Source organism: Lycium barbarum, chromosome 6 (genome assembly GCF_019175385.1).
Source record: "Lycium barbarum isolate Lr01 chromosome 6, ASM1917538v2, whole genome shotgun sequence".
In the NCBI taxonomy this organism is placed as follows: domain Eukaryota; kingdom Viridiplantae; phylum Streptophyta; class Magnoliopsida; order Solanales; family Solanaceae; genus Lycium; species Lycium barbarum.
Window position 1 is genome coordinate 82,211,642 of NC_083342.1, and position 23,370 is coordinate 82,235,011.

Consider the following 23,370-nt stretch of genomic DNA (forward strand, 5'->3'; position numbering starts at 1 on the left):
TATGAACATCAATATCATCATTATGTGCCTCAATGGGACTTAGGAATAATACATATGAAAATTCTTGAAAACAGTATCATAAGGTAATGAACAACATGGACATCCATAACTACTAAGAGTAGAACCATTATAAAATAACTTTTCATTTACGTTTCGTATCACTTCGGAACATGCAAAACGAAGAAGGATTAGGCGAATCTAGGATTTCATGAGGATGGGTTCGCCATTGCTTTAAGATAAGATATAAAATTTTATAGTGACATCAGCTTCTCGTTGTATCCTATGGAGTTTTTTCTTTTTCTTTTTGGGACTTGGTATAATTAGAAATAAAGGAAAGAAAAGTCATCTGATGCAATATAAAATAAAAACACATTTTTTACTTGGTTAATAATATAACAAGGAAGGTCAAAAGGCAGCTTTAGAAAATAATAGCAAAAACGTGCAGAAGCTGGGGATTGAACCCACAACCTGACGTAGATATATATATATATAAGGAGATTACCTACTTTGAGAGCTTCTCTCTCTAGGTGTGCTGGCAACCTAGTGAGAGAGAGAAATTTTCAGGCCATTCATGGCCTCTTAGGCCACCACACAGCCTCCTCATGAGGCTGTGCAACCCATACACTCACCACCAACAACCATGCAAACCCTAGACTACTCCAAAATACTAAACACTACAACTTTGAATGTGTGTGACCTTAAACAGTCGACTTCCATGACTGTCATGTCCATACCAATGAAGCCTATTGTGTATCATCATGGTGAACCAACAATACAATATAGCATGGAAGAGATAGAGAGAATGATAGTTCAAGAGAACCTACAATATGCAGTAGTGGGAAAATTCAGTTATGGCTTACCAGATTTGCATGCATTATGTAGATTGTTCCCAAAACAATGTGAATTAAGGAGTACTGCAACTATTGGATTACTATGCAACAGACATGTTTTGATAAGATGTGAGTTATTTGAAAACTATGTAACTCTCTTATCAAAACCTGCTTTTTGGATCAAGGAGAATGGATGGTATTATCCCATGAGGGCACTTAAATGGGATCCTTAGTTTAACCCTGAGGAAGAGACTTCCATTGCCATTGCTTGGATATCCTTTCCAACCCTGGCACAAAATTACTTTGGTCAGTCGCAACTGTTTTCAATGGCCTCAGCAGTTGAAAAACCATTGACCTTGGATGTGGAAACAATAAATAAGATAAGGCCAAGCTGTGCACGTGTGAAAGTTGAGGTAGATTTATTGGTTGAGCACCCTAAAAGAGTGCAAATTCAGGCTATGGATAGTAAAACTGGGGATGTTAAGTCAAGGTGGGTGAAAATACACTATGATTTCATGCCCAAATATTGTAAGGAATGTTGTTTACAAGGACATGATGAGGAAGGGTGTTGGAAACTTCATCCAGATTTGTTACCAGATAAGGAGAGTGAGGAAGAGGCTGAAGGGGATGGAAGTGAGAAAGGGAAGCAGGTTGCAGTCCCAAACAAAGTGAAGGAAACAGAGAGAGGTACAAACAAGGTTAAACAAGCTAACAATAAGTAGGCAAAGCATGCAAGGAATAATAATCATAGGCAGGTGATCAGGGTGTTAGAGAGAGGTAAGGTGGTTGGTAATGTACAAGATTTGTATAAATGGAAGACTCTGTCACGACCCGTCTAGAGGGCCGCGACGAGCGCCCGGTGCTAGCCCACCCGGGCGCCCCTTAACTTACACTTATGCTTAAATCTAGGTGAGCCATACAATTAAACATATGAATCTATTCGTTCATCATACTAGTCCCATTGGACGACAATGCCTTTATATAATGATTGGCATCTAGGCCACATCAACGTACATGAGCCGTCAAGGCTATCAAAATGATATACAAAATATAGGCCGACAAGGCCAAACATATCTAACCATATAGACGTGACTACGAGCCTTTAAGAAGAGTATAACATATCACATGAGCGGGACAGGACCCCGCTATGCCCATAATTATGTACACAAAAGAATAAGTACCCAAAAGCTATGGCTCTGAATGAAATGGAGCTCTGCTATGTAATCTCTGAGAAAGCAGCTATGGATCAAGCCTGTTTCCCTGTGCACTTGCGGGCATGACTCAGCCTCCACAAATAAAAGGGACGTCAGTACAAAGAATGTACTGAGTATGTAAAGCATGATCAATATCAATATAGAAGCATAAGTAGCAACATAAGAAATAGCATAGAATGGGAGATGGTAATAACATCGTCATATGCACTTACTTGTCTTTCATAGGAACTTCCCATTGCTAATACGTATTTGTGACATACATCATTATTCGTATTCCATAATAGTACCCGTACTATATTTGTGCTCGTATTCGTATACATGCCCTTATTCACATTCATATACATGGTCGTATCATATTCATATTCACGTCATATACATAATCATATTATATACATAGCATACTCGACCACGTAGGATCGGTGTTTCAAACATACTTGGCCAACCAAGGCTCAAGGTTATTCATACCTGGCCCTACCAAGGCTTCAGGGTTACATTTACCTGGCCCTACCAAGGCGTCAGGGTTGTCCGTACCATCTGCAGAGGTGTGCGCGCATTTCGTAATCGTATACATACTTATTTGCATATCATACCCGGCCTCATAAGCTCGGGGTTCCATAATAGTCATACATAGGTACATACATATACTAGCTCATAAGCATCATTTCTATTAACATCATTATCATCATCGTCATCATTATCGTCATTCGTCAAATTTTCCTTAATGGGCCTACTCGTCATACGAGGAATTTAGTACAATTGTAGCATATCGAGGATCATAAGCTTAGTAGCTTTGAAGATAGAAGCATTTGGAGAACATCATAAGCTCGTAGGAGATTTAGATGATTGGCCAAAGAACCATGCCTTATGAAAGAAAGGTTAGCCTTACATACCTTTCCGTTCAACTATTTACCACTTGCGCTTTCTCCTTCAATGCTAGAGTTTTTACCTTCATTAAAGTCATACTATCGTTAGAATCGACAACTAGCACTCATGGATAAAGCTAGAAAAAATCGGACAGCATCTCCTCCATAACGTATCTTAACTCCCAAACGTCAATAATAAATTCACGATGCCATAACAATAGCCACTACTCATTCACATTATCCATATTTCTAGACTTACATTCAATTCATCCATAACCATGGCTATAACACACAACTATATCCATTCACGTACATTGCTCATCTCATGTTCTCAACATCATTTATAACACATTTACATCACAATACATCAAGACTCATAACTCAATTCAAACTATTTCTCCAAATGTCACTATTCATCATTCATGACCCATTTTCCTATACTCATCTAATGTCCAAGCATTTGACTCTCAAATACCTTAAACAGCATATAAATACCATAAATCTTACCTTAGATGTTGTAGGAACGAGCCTTGGTTGATAATACTCCACTTTGAGCAAAACCCTAGTTTATCTCCATTTGGATTTCTTAACCTTGGATGATCTTAATGGTTTTCTTACACTTGATTCCCTTGATTTATGTTGTTGATCACCAAATATCCTTGAATTCTTGTGGAATATATGTAGAGAGATGTTCTAGAGAGAAGGGGTGTGATGTAGAAGTGAAATGAAATAAGCCTTGGTCCCCTTATTTAATGACTTAAAAATTTGATTTGAAGTGCACAGTGGTCGTAAACTTGGTTTACGGTCCGTATTCCAGTTTATGGACCGTTCTTCGTGGTCGTATTTAACCATATCAGAACCAGAAACTCAAACTGAGATGTGGTGATTTACGGACACATTTTACGGGCCGTAAACCACTTTACGGTCCATATTTTGGGTCGTATTTAACCATTTGCTCATTTGGCAGAAAGTTGATGTTTTGGAAGCCAAAATACGACATGGCAGTTTATGGACCGTATACCACTTTACGGTCCGTATTTCACTTTACGACCAACTGGCCAGAATGCAAACCTGCAACTTTTCACATTTCCGAAACCTATGATTATTCATTATGGAGCATAACCTATCTCTTATTGCAATTGCCTTCAGAATCTTAATTAGGGTCGTCAAATGTTATCTCTTACTCATGAAAACATCGGATACTCGTACTCCACGTGGTTCCATTCACTTGGACAACAATGGAGGATTTTTCCGAGGTGTAACATTCTCCCCCCTTTAGAATATTCGTCCTCGAATGTTTAAAGTCTTCGGGGATTCTATAAAAATTTCGCCAGAGTCTCCCCTATAATATGGCACTACCATCCTGTCACAACAACCTAAAATATCATCGCCTCACAGGGCTACATCACAATATCAACATATCTATGGCCACACACGACCAAAAGCATGAAAAAAGAAATCATACATACCTCATACCGCTGATGTTTCCTCTTGAATCTCTCCCAAGGGCTGAAATAAATGAGGGTATCTGGATCGCATACTTTATTCTGCTTCCCATGTCATTTCTTCTCGTTTACTGCTTCTCCATAAAACCTTAACTGAGGCCACTTCTTTGTTTTTAAGCCTCCGTACTTGCCTATCTAGTATGACAATGGGCACTTCTTCATAAACTAACTTTTCCGTCACTTGTATATCATTTATTGGCACAATCTTAGTAGGATCTCCTACACATTTCCGAAGCATCGAGACATGGAAAACTGGATGGACTAACTCCAAATCTGGAGGTAGATCTAATTCATAGGCCACTTTGCCCACCTTGCACACAATCTCACAAGGTCCGATGTACCGGGGACTAAGCTTCCCCTTTCTGCCAAATCTCATTACACCTTTCATCGGTGACACTTTCAAGAATACCCAATCTTTCACTTGGAACTCTAAGTCTCTTCGGCAATTATCCGCATAGGACTTTTGACTACTTTGGGCTGCTAATAACCGATCTTGTATGAGCTTGACTTTCTCTATGGCTTGCTGGACCAAGTCTGGCCCTATCAATCTAGCCTCTCCTGTTTCAAACCACCCAATTGGGGATCTACACTTTCGCCCATATAAAGCTTCATACGGTGCCATTTGAATGCTAGAATGCTAACTGTTATTGTAAGCAAATTCAATGAGTGGCAAATGGTCATCCCAATTTCCTCCAAAATCTATCATACATGCCCGCAATATATCTTCAAGAGTCTGAATGGTACGCTCGGCCTGTCCATCAGTCTGCGGGTGAAATGTCGTGCTAAGGTCAACTTGGGTTCCCAAACCCTCTTGGAAAGACTTCCAAAAATTTGCCGTGAACTGAGTTCCTCTGTCCGAGATAATAGATACTGGGACACCATGGAGTCTTACTATCTCTTTAAGATAAAGCTTTGCATAATCTTCTGCCACATACGTCGTTCTGACCGGTAAGAAATAAGCTGACTTTGTGAGTCTATCCACAATCACCCATATGGAATCATACTTACGTCGAGAACGGGGTAAGCCTGAAATGAAGTCCATGTTAATCACTTCGCATTTCCAAGTTGGGATTTCTGTAGCTTGCAACAATCCACCCGGCTTTTGGTGCTTGATTTTCACTTGCTGGCAATTTAGACATTGAGCTACGATTCCGCTATATCTTTCTTCATTCCATTCCACCAATATATAGACTTAAGGTCATGATACATCTTCGTCGCTCCGGGGTGGATGGAGTAGCGGGAACAATAGGCTTCCCTCATTCTTTGGTGGCGTAAGTTTGCCACATCCAGAACACATAACCTGCCTCGACGGTGGAGAACTCCGTCTCCTGAAATGTCAAACGATGACTCCTTTTTCTGGGGGAGTGTATCTCTGTACTGCATTAGCATGGAATCTTCGTATTGTCGCTCTTTCACTTCTGCTACTAGCGACGAGACTGCTGAATTCTGAATAGTAGCTCCCCTGCTACCTGAGTCCACCACTCGAACTCCTAGGATAGCTAACTGCTGTAGCTCACGGGCCATTTCCCTCTTCTCTGGTCGTACATCACATAAACTTCCCATCGATCTGCGGCTAAGAGCTTCAGCTACAACATTTGCCTTTCCAGGGTGATATAAGATATCAACGTCGTAATCTTTTAGCAATTCTAACCATCGTCGTTGCCGCAAATTCAACTCTTTCTGCTTGAAGATATACTGAAGGCTTTTATGATCTGTATAAATATCCACATGGACACTATATAAATAATGTCTCCATATCTTTAGTGCATGAACCACTGCGGGCAATTCTAGATCATGGGTTGGATAATTCTTCTCATGTTTCCGCAATTGCCTTGAAGCATACGCAATCACCTTACCACGTTGCATCAATACACATCCTATCCCAACACCTGAAGCATCGCAATAAACAACATATCCTTCCAATCCCTCTGGAAGTGTCAAAACTGGGGCAGAAGTCAATCTACCTTTCAACTCTTGGAAGCTACGTTCACAAGCGTTTGTCCATTGAAACTTTGCCGATTTCTGGGTCAACTTTGTGAGTGGTGCAGAAATAGAAGAAAAACCTTCAACCATTTTGCTGTAATAACGTGCTAAGCCCAGAAAGCTACGAACCTCCATAGGAGTTGTGGGCTTTGGCCAAGTCTTCACGGCCTCAATCTTTTGACTATCCACTCGAATACCATCGGCTGCAACAATATGCCCCTGAAATGCCACTGAGTTCAACCAAAACTCGCATTTGGAAAACTTTGCAAACAACTCTCGAGTTCGAAGAACTCCGAGGATAGTACACAAATGATCCGCATGTTCTGCCTCGGATCCAGAATACACCAAGATATCATCGATAAATACGATCACAAATAAATCCAGGAAAGGACTGAACACATTATTCATTTGATCCATAAATACCGCCGGTGCATTAGTTAGCCCAAATGACATTACCCGGAACTCAAAATGACCATATCTTGTTCTGAAGGCTGTCTTAGGGATATCTTTCTCCCTAACTCTCACTTGGTGATACCCGGACCTCAAATCTATCTTTGAAAACCATTTGGCACCTTGCAATTGATCAAATAAATCATCAATCCTCGGAAGAGGATATTTATTCTTAATCGTCACCTTGTTCAATTGCCGATAATCAATGCACATTCTCAAGGAGCCATCTTTCTTTTGGACGAACAGTACGGGTGCTCCCCACGGGGATGAACTAGGCCTAATAAAGCCTTTTTCAAGCAAGTCTTTCAATTGCTCCTTCAACTCTTTCAATTCTGCGGGAGCCATTCTATAGGGAGGAATAGATATAGGCTTAGTGCCTGGCAACACATCAATATAAAAATCAATCTCCCGCTCGGGAGGAAGGCCTGGAAGCTCTTCCAGGAACACATCCGGAAATTCATTTACTACGGGAACTAACTGAAGAGTCGGCGATTCAGCTTCTACATCTCGAACCCGAACTAGATGATAGATGCAACATTTCGTGATCATTTTCCTTGCCTTTAGATAGGAAATAAACCTACCTTTTGGTGACGCCGTGTTCCCTTTCCATTCTAAGACTGGTTCTCCTGGAAATTGGAAACGAACAATTTTCATTCTACAATCAACATTGGCATAGCAAGAAGCCAACCAATCCATGCCTTTGATAACATCAAAATCCACCATTTCTAGCTCATGCAAATCAATCATGGTACGATGATCACAAATCATAATTACATAATTTCTATATACTCGGCTAGCTATTACCGATTCACCCACGGGTGTAAACACCTCAAAAGGTTTAATCAACTCCGGTTCGACTCTAAATCGACCCGTAACATACGGAGTAGCATATGAAAAGGTGGAGCACGGATTAATCAAAGCATATACATCATGAGAGAATACCAATATTATACCTGTAACCACGTCAGGGGAAGACTCAAGGTCTTGGCGTCCAGCCAAAGCATAAACACGGTGCGGAGGACCGCTGGAACTGGGAGCTCTCCCTCTACCTCTACCATGGCCGACGGGCGCATGTGAACCTGGCCCCATAGGGCATACAGATGCTGAAGACCCGGCTACCGACCCTGAAGGCTGGGTCCTACCTCTACCATGAACTGAGGGGTAATCACGCATGATATGGCCTAGTCGACCACATGAATAGCAAACATCCGAACCCAATCGGCATCGACCCCAATGCAACTTCCCACACTGGGAACATCGTGGTGCGGGTGGCCTTGCCTGACCCGAATCATCTCTGAACTGAGACCCCGAATAACTCTGACTCGGCCCGGAACGAGTAGATCTATCGAATCTCTAGCCTGAAAACCGTGGAGGTGCACTGGTCATAGAATAGCCTGAATGCTTAGGAAACTGATGCCTTTGCTCACCTCTAAACTCACTCGTCGGACCCAAATATATAGCCCTCTTTCCATGTCCCCTATCTTGCTCATGTTCACTCTTTGTTGTTGCAAGCTTTCTTCTAAGTTCTGAGCATGGGCCAGAATGCGTGCAAAATCCATATTGTCCTGAAGGGACGCAGTCAAGCACCTATCCATCAAATGTGGCCCTAGGCCTTTCACAAATCGGTGTACCCGGTCACCCATATCCGCTACCATGGCCGAAGCATACCTAGCCAAGGAATTGAATCGGAGACTGTTCTCTAAATAACTCATGCTACCTTGCCTCAAATTTAAAAACTTATCAGCTCTAGCTCGCCGAACTTCTGGAGGCATGTAATGTCGGAGAAAAGCATCAACAAACTCTTGCCATACCGGGGGAGGTGCATTGGCTCCCCATGAAGCCACCCAAACTGTATACCATTGGATCAAGACATCTCTCAATCTATATGACGCTAACTCCACCGATTCGGTGTCCGAAGCATGTATCAATCGGAGCGTCCTCAACATACCATCAATGAAATCCTGAGGGTCCTCCTCCGGCTTTGAGCCAAAGAATTCCGGAGGATTCAAGGTAATGAAATCATGGGCTCTCGCACTAACAGCCCTATCACCTTGTCCTGAACTTTGCCTCTGAGTCTGGGCCGCAACCAATTGAGTCAGCAAATTAATGGCCTCTTTCACATCTTGGCCCGAAGCATCCGGTGGAGGAGCTGGAGGTGCTGGAGCTGGGGCTGAGGCTCTCTCACGCTCCTCTAATATAGGCACTGAACGGGAGGACTGGGATTGAGCCGCACTCTGGGACTCACTTTCCTCTACTACCGGTGGCGGTGCTCTTTCGGCCCGCTTTTCTGCCACCGTCTTGCCCTTTTGGGCTCCTGTAGCCTTTCTCTTTACAGGCATTTCTGAAATACATAACACACGATTAAGGAACAAGAATTTCTTACATCATAGCTCTATCGCACGATTCTTCCGAAGAAAGAAGGTCATTCATTCCTATAATGTCCGCCGCTTCTTGTTTATAAGTGTGGCACGCAACACACCCATAATCAAGACTCTACTAGACACGGCTCGTAGACACACCCTAGGACTAAACTGCTCTGATACCACTTTGTCACGACCCGTCTAGAGGCCCGCGACGAGTACCCGGTGCTAGCCCACCCGGGCGCCCCTTAACTTACACTTATGCTTACATCTAGGTAAGCCATACAATTAAACATATGAATCTATTCGTTCATCATACTAGTCCCATTGGACGATAATGCCTTTATATAATGATTGGCATCTAGGCCACATCAACGTACATGAGCCGTCAAGGCTATCAAAATGATATACAAAATATAGGCCGACAAGGCCAGACATATCTAACCATATACACGTGACTACGAGCCTCTAAGAAGAGTATAACATATCACATTAGCGGGACAGGACCCCGCTATGCCCATAATTATGTACACAAAAGAATAAGTACCCAAAAGATATGGCTCCGAATGAAATGGAGCTCTGCTATGTAATCTCTGAGAAAGCAGCTATGGATCAAGCCTGTCTCCTTGTGCACTTGCGGGCATGACTCAGCGTCCACAAACAAAAGGGACGTCAGTACGAAGAATGTACTGAGTATGTAAAGCATGATCAATATCAATATAGAAGCATAAGTAGCAACATAAGAAATAGCATAGAATGGGAGATGGCAATAACATCGTCATATGCATTTACTTGTCTTTCATAGGAACTTTCCATTGCTAATACGTATTTGTGTACATACATCATTATCCGTATTCCATAATAGTACCCGTACCATATTTGTGCTCGTATTCATATACATGCCCTTATTCACATTCATATACATGGTCGTATCATATTCATATTCACGTCATATACATAATCATATCATATACATAGCATTTACATAGCATACCCGACCACGTGGGATCGGTGTTTCATACATACTTGGCTAACCAAGGCTCAAGGTTGCCCATACCTGGCCCTACCAAGGCTTCAGGGTTACATCTACCTGGCCCTATCAAGGCGTCAGGGTTGTCCGTACCATCTGCAGAGGTGTGCGTGCGTTTCGTAATAGTCTAAATACTTATTTACATATCATACCCGGCCTCATAAGCTCGGGGTTCCATAATAGTCATACATCGGTACATACATATACTAGCTCATAAGCATCATTTCTATTAACATCATTATCATCATCATCATCATTAGCGTCATTCATCACATTTGCCTTAATGGTCCTACTCGTCATACGAGGAATTTAGTACAATCGTAGCATATCGAGGATCATAAGCTTAGTAGCTTTGAAGATAGAAGCATTTGGAGAACATCATAAGCTCGTAAAAGATTTAGATGATTGGCCAAAGAACCATGCCTTATGAAAGAAGGGTTAGCCTTACATACCTTTCCGTTCAACTATTTACCACTTGTGCTTTCTCCTCTAATGCTAGCGTTTCTACCTTCATTAAAGTCATACTATCGTTAGAATCGACAACTAGCACACATGGCTAAAGCTAGAGAAAATCAGGCAGCATCTCTTCCATAATGTATCTCAACTCCCAAACGTCAATAATAAATTCACGATGCCATACCAATAGCCACTACTCATTCACATTATCCATATTTCTAGACTTACATTCAATTCATCCATAACCATGGCTATAACACACAACTATGTCCATTCACGTACACTGCTCATCTCATGTTCTCAACATCATTTATAACACATTTACATCACAATACATCAAGACTCATAACTCAATTCAAACTATTTCTCCAAATGTCACTATTCATCATTCATGACCCATTTTCCTATACTCATGTAATGTCCAAGCATTTGACTCTCAAATACCTTAAACAACATATAAATACCATAAATCTTACCTTAGATGTTGTAGGAATGAGCCTTGGTTGATAATACTCCACTTTGAGCAAAACCCTAGTTTATCTCCATTTGGATTTCTTGACCTTGGATGATCTTGATGGTTTTCTTACACTTGATTCCCTTGATTTATGTTGTTGATCACCAAACATCCTTGAACTCTTGTGGAATATATGTAGAGAGATGTTCTAGAGAGAAGGGGTGTGATGTAGAAGTGAAATGAAATAAGCCTTGGTCCCCTTATTTAATGACTTAAAAATCTTATTTGAAGTGCATAGTGGTCGTAAACTTGGTTTACGGTCCGTATTCCAGTTTACGGACCGTCCTTCGTGGTCGTATTTAACCATATCAGAACCAGAAACTCAAACTGAGATGTGGTGATTTAAGGTCCGTATTTTGGGTCGTATTTAACCATTTGCTCATTTGGCAGAAAGTTGAAGTTTTGGAAGCCAAAATACGACATGGCAGTTTACGGACCGTATACCACTTTACGATCCTTATTTCACTTTACGACCAACTGGCCAGAATGCAAACCTGCAACTTTTCACATTTCCAAAACCTATGATTATTCATTATGGAGCATAACCTATCTCTTATTGCAATTGCCTTCGGAATCTTACTTAGGGTCGTCAAATTTTATCTCTTACTCATGAAAACATCGGATACTCGTACTCCTCGCGGGTCCATTCACTTGGACAACAATGGAGGATTTTTCCGAGGTGTAACAGACACAAAAAGGAAAAAAACAGGTAGAAGTTGGAAACAATGATAAAAAGCAGATTGCTTTGCCTACAGCAAAGGACAATAGTGGTACAAGTAAACAAGGTGAACTAGTAAAACCTGCTGTTGTTCAAACAATTAATAAGTTTGCAGCATTAGAAAATAAGGATGGTGGATATGAAGGTATATTGATGGTAGATCAGGATCAATCACAATCAGTTTATGCAGAAGTTGGAAATGAAGTTGATAATCCTCAGATGCAGTTGGTGGTGGCATCTAGTGATCAAGAGGGTAGAACTGGTGTTGGTGTTGAAGTTGGTACTAAGGTTGAGAAAGCCAAGGTACAAGAAGCTCAGAGGGTAGAGTTTGTAATCAACCAGCAGCAGTCTCTACAAGTCTCAAAGGGTGCTCCTATAAAACATGCAAGTGTTTCTACCAATATACAGGCTAGGGAGAAGGTTGAGACTATGGATACTACACCTGTAAGAGCAACCCAGATACATGAGAATAGTAGTGCACATCAAAACCAGCAGCAGAACAATGCAGCAGTAGGTGCGGAAAATCAGAACAACAGTAGTAATTCAAGAAAAGCAACAAGTTCTAACTAAGAAAGATCAGGTGGGAAGAATAATCAACTGCTACAATATGTTTCTGGTAAAAATCAGAATCAAGTTGCTAATATTCATGCAACTGGGCACATGCAAGTTGCAATTCCTATTGGGGATGAGGCTAAAATAGACATGGATGAGAAGTCCACTACACAGAATTTCTTGAATGCTGCAAAGAAGGGTGATATATCTCCTAGGCAGGTGGCAAAAGGAGCAGGAAAAACAATGAAAAAGGCAACAAAATATACACCTTAATTATTAGGGGTGACAACAAGGAGGGCCAATTCTAAGTCCCATAATTAGTGATGAATGCACTAATATGGAATATTAGACCAGTGAACACCAAAAAAGCTTTCAAAAGGCTTTTGTCAATGCATACAGAACACAGATTCTTCCTTATAGGTTTGATGGAGCCTTTTCAATAAGCTTATAAGTTGGATAGTTACAGGAGAAGGTTAGGCCTAGAAACTGCATTATACAATGTTTCAGGCAAAATATGGGCTTTTGTGGATGCTGAATATGAAGTAAATATGCTTGTAGACAGTGTCCAGCAAATGACTTTTAAGTTGTCAAACTCCAACAATAACACATAAATGATTGTTACATTGGTGTATGCCAAATGTGACAGGACTGAAAGAATAGAATTGTGGGAATCCTTGTATCACTTAGCATCAGATATGACACTACCTTGGCTTGTGGGAGGAAATTTTAATGTCATTATTCATGAAGAAGATAAATATGGGCGCTTGCCAGTTACACTGAATGAAGTAGAAGCTTTTAGGCATTGCATTCAATCATGCAATCTCTCAGACCTGGGCTACAAAGGTAGAATTTTCACCTGGTGGAAAGGGAGAGGTGAAGATGATCGTGTGTTCAAGAGACTAGATAGGTGTTTGGGAAAATTTGAACTTTAGCAGCTGTTTCTAGGATTAGAGATCACACATTTGATCAAGTGTGGTTCAGATCATTCACCACTACTACTTGAATGCAAACAACAGGTTCAACAACTTAAGAAGTCTTTCAAATTCTTGAATTTCTGGACTAAACATGATACTTTATTTGATGTGGTGAAAGATAATTGGGAGACTGATGTAGTAGCCAATTCTTTCATGACTTTCAATGTGAAACTGAGGAAGTTGGAGAAAGTGTTATCAACTTGGATTAAAAGTACTTATGGTGACATTTTTCAGAAGATTACTAAATTGGAGTAGGTCATTAAAGATCATGAAGCTTTTTTTGAAACCAATCCATCATATGCCAACAGAGAAAAACTCATGAAAGTTCAAGCAGAATTGACAAGAGTACTGCATTTAGAGGAGGAATTTTGGAAACAAAAGGCAGGCATGTCCTGGTTCCAAGATGGTGATAAAAATTCCAAATTTTTCCATGCTCATGTGAAGGGAAGAAGAAAGAGGTTGCAGCTGACCAGAATTCACAATAGTGCAGGAATTTGGCTTAATGAGGAGAATGAAATTGCAGAAGAAGCAATCAGATTTTATCAGACACAATTCCATGAAACTATTGTCCCTACATAGTTTGATATCCTGAAACATGTTCCATCCATGATTTCAAAAGAAAACAATGAAGAATTGATTGAAAATCCTACAAAAGATGAAGTGAAGCAGGCAGTTTTTGGTTTAAATAGTGAAAGTGCAGGTGGACGTGATGGCTTCACTGGCCTGGTTTTTCAAAAATGTTAGTACATTGTTGGTGATAACATATTTCACATGGTCTGGGATTTCTTCAAGGGATTTGAATTGCCAAGATACATAACTCACACTAACCTTGTTTTATTGCCAAAAAAATAGGAGGTACAAACTTTTAGTGACATGAGGCCTATAAGTTTGAGAAATTTTATAAACAAGGTATTTTCTAGAGTTGGGCATGAAAGATTAGTTCAGTTACTTCCAGATTTGATATCTCAAAATCAAGCAGGATTTGTGAGAAGAAGGAGCATTGTAGAGAACATTTTATTAACACAAGAGATCATCACTGATATCAAACTCAGAACTGAAAGGGGAAATCATCAAATTGTTCCTAATGTAGTCATGAAGTTGGACATGACAAAGGCATATTATAGATTGTCATGGATTTTTCTTACAAATGTGCTGAGACAAATGGGATTTCGGGAATAATTCATTCGCCTGATTATAAGATTATTGGAAATAACTGGTACTCAGTGTTAGTGAATGGACAACCTCATGGTTTTTTCCATTCTACTAGGGGTGGCAAATAAGGTAATCCTTTGTCACCTACTTTGTTCATATTGGCTGCTGAGGCGTTATCAAGGGGATTGAATGCACTAAATGAGAACCTGTGGTTTACTGGCTTTGTCTTGCTCAAATGGAGTCCAAAAATCAACCACTTGTCATATGCAGATGACACCATCATCTTCTCATCCTCTTGTGAGATATCCTTGGGACTGATTATGAATGTTTTGAAGAATTATGAACAAGCTTCTGGGCAGCTGATTAACAAGTCCAAAAGCTCTATATACTTGCATGACAGGGTGGATAATGAGGTGTTCCAAAAGGTGGAGAGGATCACTGGTATTGCAAGGAAGAACTTTCCTTTAATGTACTTAGGTTGTCCCATTTTTTATGCCAGACCACAAATGTCATTTTACTCAGAGTTGATTTCCAAGGTTAGAAACAGGCTTCAAGGATGGAAAGGAAAATTATTATCATTTGGTGGAAGAGCCATTTTACTGAAGCATGTTCTACAAGCAATGCCAATGCACTTACTTTCAGCAATTGATCCACCTTCTTTTGTTATTGAAAAGCTTCACAAGATATTTGCTCAATTATTTTGGAGCAATACAATTAGTGAGCGGGGTACACATTGGACAAAGTGGTATACAGTATGCTTGCCTCAAGATGAAGGTGGACTAGGTTTCAGATCCCTTAGTGACATGTCAATGGCATTATGTGCTAAGTTGTGGTGGAACTTAAGAACTAAACCTTTTTTGTGGAGTGTATTTCATTCATGAACAACAAATACTTGAAGAAAAATAATCCTATTCTAGTGCCTTGGAAGAGAAGATCTCACATCTGGAGAAAACTGCTTCAAGTAAGGGACTTGATTGATCATCAAATTTGGTGGCAGCCTAGAATGGGTTCAGCACTACTTTGGGTTGATAACTGGCCAGGTTTAGGCCCTTTATACTTTCTAACTCCATCAGATTTTTATTGCAATGAGGAGATTAATAATGTATTTGATGTAGTGACTCAAGGAAGATGGCATGTCCCAGCCATAAGGAACAATCTTCCTGAGGAACTAGCTGAGTATATTCTCAATGAAGTTCAGCCTCCTGCTAAGCCTGATGAACTTGACAAACCTTAGTGGATGCTTGAAACTAGAGGGGAATTTTCGGTTAAGTCTGCTTGGGAATACATAAGGAGCAAGGGTGAAAAACTCGAGGTGTACAAGAAGATATGGGTGAAAGGACTACCATTCAAAATTTCACTACTGATGTGGAGAGTTTGGCACTTCAAAGTACCCTTACATGATGTGGTTACAAGTTGGGGTTACAATATGCCTTCTAAGTGTTGTTGTTGTGCAGAACCAAAATAGGAATCAGTACCTCGTATCGTTTTGAGGTGTGAATCTGCACAAAGGACGTGGTCCTGTTTCTGTTCAGTTGTTGGTTTTAACATTGCAGGAATGCATTTACAGCAGGTAATCTTGAAATGGTGGACTGCTGATGTCATGCCTAGATTGAAATCTATTTTCTACGTTGTGCCTTCTATCATAGTGTGGGAGCTTTGGAAAAAAATAAATAGAGATAAGCATAGGGATAAAGTTACCATTAGCAGAATCATTTATCAAGTTTCAAGTACTGATCAGCAACTTGTTAAATTGAGAAAACCAGGAATCAAAACAGTTCCACATAGGTGGTATGATATTCTCAAAATTCTTAAGCAATTTGTACCAAAATTACAAGTTACTCAAGTTATGTGGAATATTCCAAATGATGGAACTTGGAAGTGTAACACAGATGATGCTACTAAGGGCAATCCTGGTAGGAGCTCATTTCCTTTTTGTGTGAGAAATAACAATGAAGATCTGATTCATGCTCATGCAAAGGAGATGGGGATGAGACTAGTACCAATATTGATTCACAGGCACTAACATTACTTGAAGCTGCTAGATACTGCCTTATCAACATGTTTATTCTTTCATACTTGAAACTGATTCTTTATTAATGAAGAATATCTTGGATAGACAGTGGAAACCTCCTTGGAATATTGCTTTTGTGTTGGAGGAAACACTTGACATAATTGACAATGCTGATGTACAGGTGCTGCACATATTGAGAGAGGGCAATCAGTTGGCTGATCACTTGGCAAATTATGCTCTTAATCATGGAGAAGTGATAGCCAACTCCTTTGCAGAACTGGATTCAAAAGGGAAGAGGATTCTCAATAGTGATAAGCTACAATGTCCCTATTTGAGAATCAACACTCAGAGGAGATACTGAAGGAGAGATTTGGTGGTGTGAAGTGGAGAGGCCTTTATCATTATACTCAAAGTCCTTAGGGAGGAGAGTATAGCGATAATGTTTTCTACTAACTTATTTTTCTATTTTGCATGTTACATTATCACTTTAGTGACTGATGAAATTCATACAAGATGGAGGAATAGGACCACCTGGACTGCAAGCTCAAATACTTCTGTATATGTCATTGATCCTATTGGATATGATTTGATGTATACATGGTTCACTTTATATTTTCACTACTGTTTCATTGATCATACATGCACAGGAGATGATATGAAAGCAGCCAAAAAAGTGCATTACAGGGTTCACATAACATTTGCAGACCTGTCCATAATTAGTATTAATGATCCTTCTCATAGAGGACATGATTTGGTACTGTTTTGGATATGGTATTCATCCATTGATCTTACTGCATTTAGACAGGATATGGATTTGGCAAGAAGTAGGAGACAAATTACAGCTTTTACAAGGAACTTTGAATATGCAGAAGCTGGAAGATGCATGCAGTATGGAGTTGGCTTATCTACATAGCTGATGCAAAGGCAAACATGATCCATGCAGGGACTTATTTTCACTCAGTGGTATTAGCATTTTATGCTCGTTCTGAGGGAAATATTGTTATATCCCGTGTTTTCGCATAATTGGAAATCGTGAAAATAATTAAGACTTGTATGTTATAAGGAAATAATTTGATTTTAGTTAACATGACTTTGTTGGTTGCGAAATTGTTGGTGTAAATACATTGGGGAAGGCCGAGGGTAAGTTTGGAATTTCGGAAATTAGTTTCGGGAATTACAAAACGAGCCTTCAACGAATTGGGCCAAGAGAAATTGGAACAAAAATTTAGGCCCAAAGATCATGGGGTGGCCGGCCACAAGGCTTGGCCCAAGCCTCTTATTAAGTGGTCATGTGATTTTCACATGACCCTTAGTTGGATATATATCAAAGTTGCCTTTGGAATTATCAAGATAAAAATCATAACTCCACTTTGAGCTAAAAGCTCCATTCGGCCGAGAACCCCATTTCCCAACCAAAAAAATTCTCTAGCCCTTGTGTTTGATCCAAAAATCTTGGTTTTCCCATATTTGTAGGGTACTCAAGACGCTCTTTAACGTGATATAATTTATTTGGCGGAAGAATCACGTTTGCGACAAGTCGGAATTTCAAGAAAAGGTAAGAATTTTACCATTTTAATGTTATGGAATTGGTATGAATATGATAAGGATTGAGAATAGACGAGAACCTCGTAGTTTTGATGTATGTATGAAACCGTGGGTGTGTGTGTGTGTAGTGAAGTGGCCGTGAGCCACAAGGTGTGTAAGGCAAGGTGAAATTGATTTTGTTTAAGTTGATTAGTTGCCTCGTTGTGACATTTAGGACGTAAATGAGTGTTTAACGAATTGAGTTGGTGTTGAAAATGATTGCGGATTATTATGGGAAAGTATATAATTTCGGTATATTTGTGTATATCATTGTATAATTATGATATTAAGGCTTTAAATATGACTTATGGTTGTTGTTAATGAATTCGGAATGAAATAATGCAAGTTAGTATGTTCGTCGGAATTGTTGACGTTTTGAAAGGAATATGGAAAGTGACGAACTTCTTGAATTTATGTATAATGTTGGAACATAATTGGGATGTGATTGAATAATCTTGAATGAATACAATAATGTGGACATAAGTTTGGAATTGTGAAGTTTGAATGAAAGTTGCCAATTTTTATAGTAAAGAAGAATATTGAAGTTAGAATGATTTAGTTGTGGTTTATGTTGTTTGTGACGTTTGGGTTGTTGTTGTTGATGTTTATTGAGCCGAGCTAAGTCTCGGGGGTGTTAGACATATAGGGGAAGTGCTGCCGAAATTTCGGTAGGCAGAAATGAAGTTAATGGAATTTTTAAGCTTAAGAATCTCTAATAGGTAACTTTGACCATTTGCAGATTCTGGACGAAACGGGATTTGATTTTGGGGTGAGCATAAGACGTTTCTAAGGTATGTAAAGCTTCCCACTTCTTCCTTTGGCATGTCTTAGTATGTTAGGTTGATATCGGAACCCCGGGAGCAATTCTGCTCCTCGAAATCCGATCTAGAAAATGGCTACTATTCATTCAATTCAATTGAAGCCTAATGTTTCTATTTTGGCTAGAAAGCAATCAAACGTCCAAAGCTTATGCAAGTGCAATCGGATTACTTTGAAATCTTTATGTATGATCTTATAGACCCGAAATGTTCATAAATTATGTTCGCCACCTCGACTTGACCCGGGGTGGGCCCGCTAACCCCGAGATGCCTTATTTGTCCTACTAGGCTCTCTTTTTGGATAAGCTTCGACAAAGAATCTTCGATTTTGAAATTGTCCTCTATGAAATAATGTTCGGAACACTATGATGTAACAAACTATGTTTTGAGCCATACGTACCACTTTGGAAACATTTTGTGAAATGAACTTTCGTACCAACTAACTATTTGACTATTTTGGTTAATGAACTGACTTATGAAGTAATCAAGTTTTGAAAGGCTATTTTGATATACAAACTGCATTGTTTGCTCACGACTCCGCTCGTGCCTTATTATGGCTTCGTTCACCGGTTCCCGGGCCGGTTATGATTCGTGCGCTCTATGATAATTCGGTCGTATGCTGTGTTACTGTTCCCCGAGGCCTCGCCATAGGGCCGTGTTCCATTTGGAGTTATGCTGTGATATGGCTGTGATGTGATACGCTCATATGTGTGTGTTCGGGGATGTACGGAGATTTGAACCTTCTGGTGTTATGCTGTGTGTGGCACCAGCGTCGGAGTGGTGACCACGTTCCTGAGCTTTGCATGATTTTGTTTGCATTATGTATATATGATTTTGATAAACATTTTGATATACTGTTCGGCATTTCTCTCTTTGGTATTCTGTTCGCTTTCAGTTGCGGCCTATATTTTTGTACTCCATGCTTTACATGCTCAGTACATCTTTCGTACTGACCCCCTTCCTTCGGGGGGCTGCGTTTCATGCCCGCAGGTGCAGACGCCGGTGATCCACCACTGTAGGCTCCACTTCTGCTATTTCGGAGTACTCCCTTGATTCGGAGTCCACTTTTGGTATATATATATCTTCTGCCATGTATTTATTTCTGCATATCTGACTATTTGGGTACGACGGGGCCCTGTCCCGTCATATGATTCTATCGGTTAGTTTAGAGGTATGTGGACATGTCTGTGGGTTATGGTCAGTCTGTATGCTTATGTGTATATGTTGTTTGGGCGATCCCATACGCCGAGGCGGCCGGTCCGCATATGTTTGTGCATTGCTTTGATTAGCCCTGTGTGGCCTCTGTTGGTGTTTGCTGTGTACAGGGTTATTCTGGGTAGTCCGAAAAACAAAGGAAACTCTGCCGAAATTTTTCTGGAAATTATATGTATTTGGAATATAGCCTTGTCGGCTTCTGCTATACATTTGAATACGTTTGATAGATGGGTTTGGGTGCCCAGATCGGGCACTAGTCACGGCCTACGGGGTTGGGTCGTGACAAAAGTGGTATCAGAGCAGTTTGTCCTCGGAGTGTCTACAGGCCGTGTCTCGTAGAGTCTTGTTTATCGATGTGTTGTGCACCACATCTATAAACCGGAGGCTACAGGGCATTTAGGATGTTACTTTCTTTGGAATCTTAGATCGTGCGATAGAGCTGTGCTATTAGGATGATTCTGATCTGACCCGTTCTTGTGTTTGCAGTGATGCCTCCGAAGAAGGCAACAGCGGCCCAGAAGGGCAAGGCAAGGATGGGAGAGACTAGTCAGGCACAGCGAGCTACCCGGGCTCGTGTCTATGATTTGCCTGAGGTTGTGCCTCATTCTGAGGGGTCCGCTACACCACCATTGGTACAGCCTGGAGCAGGTCCTTCAGCAGCTCCAGAGGCCCGAGTACCCGCTCCCGAGACTCCAGCTCCTCAGCCAGGGGCGGAGGACAGGACCCTGAGGGAGGCTGTACAGTTGCTGACCACATTGGTAGCGGGGCAGGCTCGCAGACGCAGGCGGAGGGACGATGATGATGATGACAGGCGTGACAGCCTGCGGGTTCGAGAGTTCTTATTATGTGGCCCTCCAGAGTTTTTAGGGTCTAAGCCCGATGAGGACCCCCATGATTTTATTCGGGGGATGCGGCGCTCACTAGACTTGGTCAGGGCTTCAGAGACCGAGTCAGTCGAGTTGGCCTCGCATAGAATTCGGGATGTTGCTGCTCACTGGTATGAGACCTGGGAGTTATCTAGGGGCGAGGGTGCTTCCCCAGCTACTTGGGACGAGTTTGCGACTGCTTTCACCCGCCATTTTCTGCCCCCAGAGTTGCGACGGGCGCGGGCTGATCGATTTTTACATCTGCAGCAGAGGGGTCGGAGCGTTCGTGAGTATAATCTGGAGTTTGATTCCCTGGCCCGGTATGCACCTGCCGTAGTAGCAGATATGTCCGATCGGATACACAGATATGTTATGGGGTTGGATCGCTATTTGATCGACGGCTGTATGGCAGTGTCATTGCAGACAGATATGGATATTGCCCGACTTCAGGCTTACGCGCTGGGTATGGAGGACCGTCATAGGTCTGATTATTCTAGCAGAGATCGGGACAGGAGGCCGCCCAAGAGGGCTAGGTCCGCGGGATATTCTGGAGATTCTCGAGGCGGGCAGCCTCAGCAGCAGTAGACAGGCAGACAGCTTCCTCCGTCCGGCCGGAGTACTCAGTCTGGCGGCAGGAGGTTTGATAGTGCAGGACCGCCTGGGGCCGGTCAGGGCTCCAGGGCGGCAGGTTCACAGGTGTCTAGAGGCCCCAGCCAGGCCAGACCACCCAGACCCCGTTGCTCTCATTGCGGGAAGTCTCATCCTGGGGAGTGCTATCGAGCTACTGGAGCTTGTTTTTCGTGCGGTGGTCAGGGCCATTTTATGCGAGATTGTCCGTTGGCTAGCGGTTCTGGTAGTGTGGCTCAGCCGACAGGGTCAGCCGCCGGTTCATCATCTGCTCTATCTGTTGCACGCCCTGCAAGGCGAGGTGCGCCGACACCAGCGGGACGCGGTCGAGGCCGCGGTGGCGTTTCAGGTTCTAGCGGTCCCTCGAACCGCATATATGCTTTGGCCAGCCGCCAGGATCAGGAGGCTTCGCCAAACGTCGTCCCAGGTACATTACTGGTTTCCTCCAGATCTGTATATGCATTGATTGACCCTGGTTCTACTTTATCATATATTTCCCCGCTCGTTGCTAGTAAAATTGGGATAGTGTCTGAGCCTATAGAGCCATTTGAGGTAGCTACGCCGGTTGGGGATTTTGTTATAGCGAGGCAGATCTATAGGGATTGTTCTGTGACTATTTATGATCGTTGCACTAAAGCTGATTTGATAGAGTTAGACATGCTTGAGTTTGATGTCATTATGGGTATGGACTGGTTGTCTTCCTGTTATGGTAATGTCGACTGCCAGAAAAAGGTAGTCCGTTTTCAGTTTCCAGGGGAACCAGTTATAGAGTGGTTCGGATCTACAACATCGCCGAGGGGTAAGTTTATTTCATACCTCAAGGCTAAGAAGATGATCCAGAAGGGTTATATCTATCATTTGGTTCGTGTGCACGATACTGCAGCTGAGACACCTACCCTTCAGTCTGTTCCGGTCGTTAATGAATTCCCAGATGTATTTCCTGACGAGCTTCCTGGCCTTCCGCCTGAGCGGGAGATTGATTTTACTATAGAGTTGTTGCCAGACACGCAGCCTATATCTATTCCTCCGTACAGGATGGCACCGGCTGAATTGAAGGAGTTGAAGGAGCAGCTGAAAGATTTGTTGGATAAGGGCTTTATTAGACCCAGCACATCACCCTGGGGAGCGCCGGTATTATTTGTGAGAAAGAAAGATGGGTCACTGCGCATGTGTATCGATTACCGACAATTAAATAAGGTGACTATTAAGAATAAATATCCCCTCCCCCGGATTGATGATTTGTTTGATCAGTTGCAGGGTGCTAAATATTTTTCGAAGGTAGATCTGCGCTCAGGTTATCATCAGGTGCGAGTGCGAGAATCAGATATCCCGAAGACTGCTTTCAGGACCCGGTACGGGCATTATGAATTCATAGTTATGTCTTTCGGGTTGACTAATGCTCCAGCGGTATTTATGGACCTGATGAATCGGGTATTTCGGCCTTTCTTGGATATGTTTGTTATTGTGTTCATTGACGATATTCTGATTTACTCGCGATCAGCCGAGGAGCATTCAGATCATTTGAGGACGGTACTTGGTATTCTCCGTCAACAGAAATTATATGCTAAATTCTCCAAATGTGAATTCTGGTTAACTCCTGTTGCATTCTTGGGCCATATTGTCGGCGCAGATGGTATTCGGGTCGATA

At 41.6% G+C, this 23,370-nt stretch overlaps 2 protein-coding genes across 2 annotated transcripts; both read left to right on the plus strand.

Moving 5' to 3' along the window:
- Positions 1-1,156: 1,156 nt before the first annotated feature.
- LOC132644112 (uncharacterized) lies at positions 1,157-14,028 on the plus strand. Its single transcript, XM_060360670.1, has 7 exons — positions 1,157-1,528; positions 11,915-12,433; positions 12,551-12,727; positions 12,825-12,895; positions 13,122-13,318; positions 13,421-13,700; positions 13,758-14,028. The coding sequence occupies exons 1-7, from the start codon at positions 1,157-1,159 to the stop codon at positions 14,026-14,028; spliced, it is 1,887 nt and encodes a 628-aa protein (XP_060216653.1).
- Positions 14,029-14,055: 27 nt separating this feature from the next.
- Positions 14,056-15,835, plus strand: LOC132644113 (uncharacterized). The gene is made up of 3 exons (XM_060360671.1): positions 14,056-14,188; positions 14,731-15,467; positions 15,599-15,835. The coding sequence occupies exons 1-3, from the start codon at positions 14,056-14,058 to the stop codon at positions 15,833-15,835; spliced, it is 1,107 nt and encodes a 368-aa protein (XP_060216654.1).
- The last annotated feature ends 7,535 nt before the right edge of the window (positions 15,836-23,370 follow it).

Excerpts from the sequence above, each read along its gene's own strand:
- LOC132644112 (XM_060360670.1), top strand. The coding sequence starts at position 1,157 with ATGGCCTCAGCAGTTGAAAAACCATTGACCTTGGATGTGGAAACAATA. Across the intron at positions 12,728-12,824 it reads CAGGAAAAACAATGAAAAAG|ACCAGTGAACACCAAAAAAG; the intron begins GCAACAAAATAT and ends ATGGAATATTAG. Across the intron at positions 13,701-13,757 it reads CAGAAGATTACTAAATTGGA|AGAAAAACTCATGAAAGTTC; the intron begins GTAGGTCATTAA and ends ATATGCCAACAG.
- LOC132644113 (XM_060360671.1), top strand. The coding sequence starts at position 14,056 with ATGATTTCAAAAGAAAACAATGAAGAATTGATTGAAAATCCTACAAAA. Across the intron at positions 14,189-14,730 it reads TGGCCTGGTTTTTCAAAAAT|GTAATCCTTTGTCACCTACT; the intron begins GTTAGTACATTG and ends GTGGCAAATAAG. Across the intron at positions 15,468-15,598 it reads CTAAACCTTTTTTGTGGAGT|CCTAGAATGGGTTCAGCACT; the intron begins GTATTTCATTCA and ends ATTTGGTGGCAG.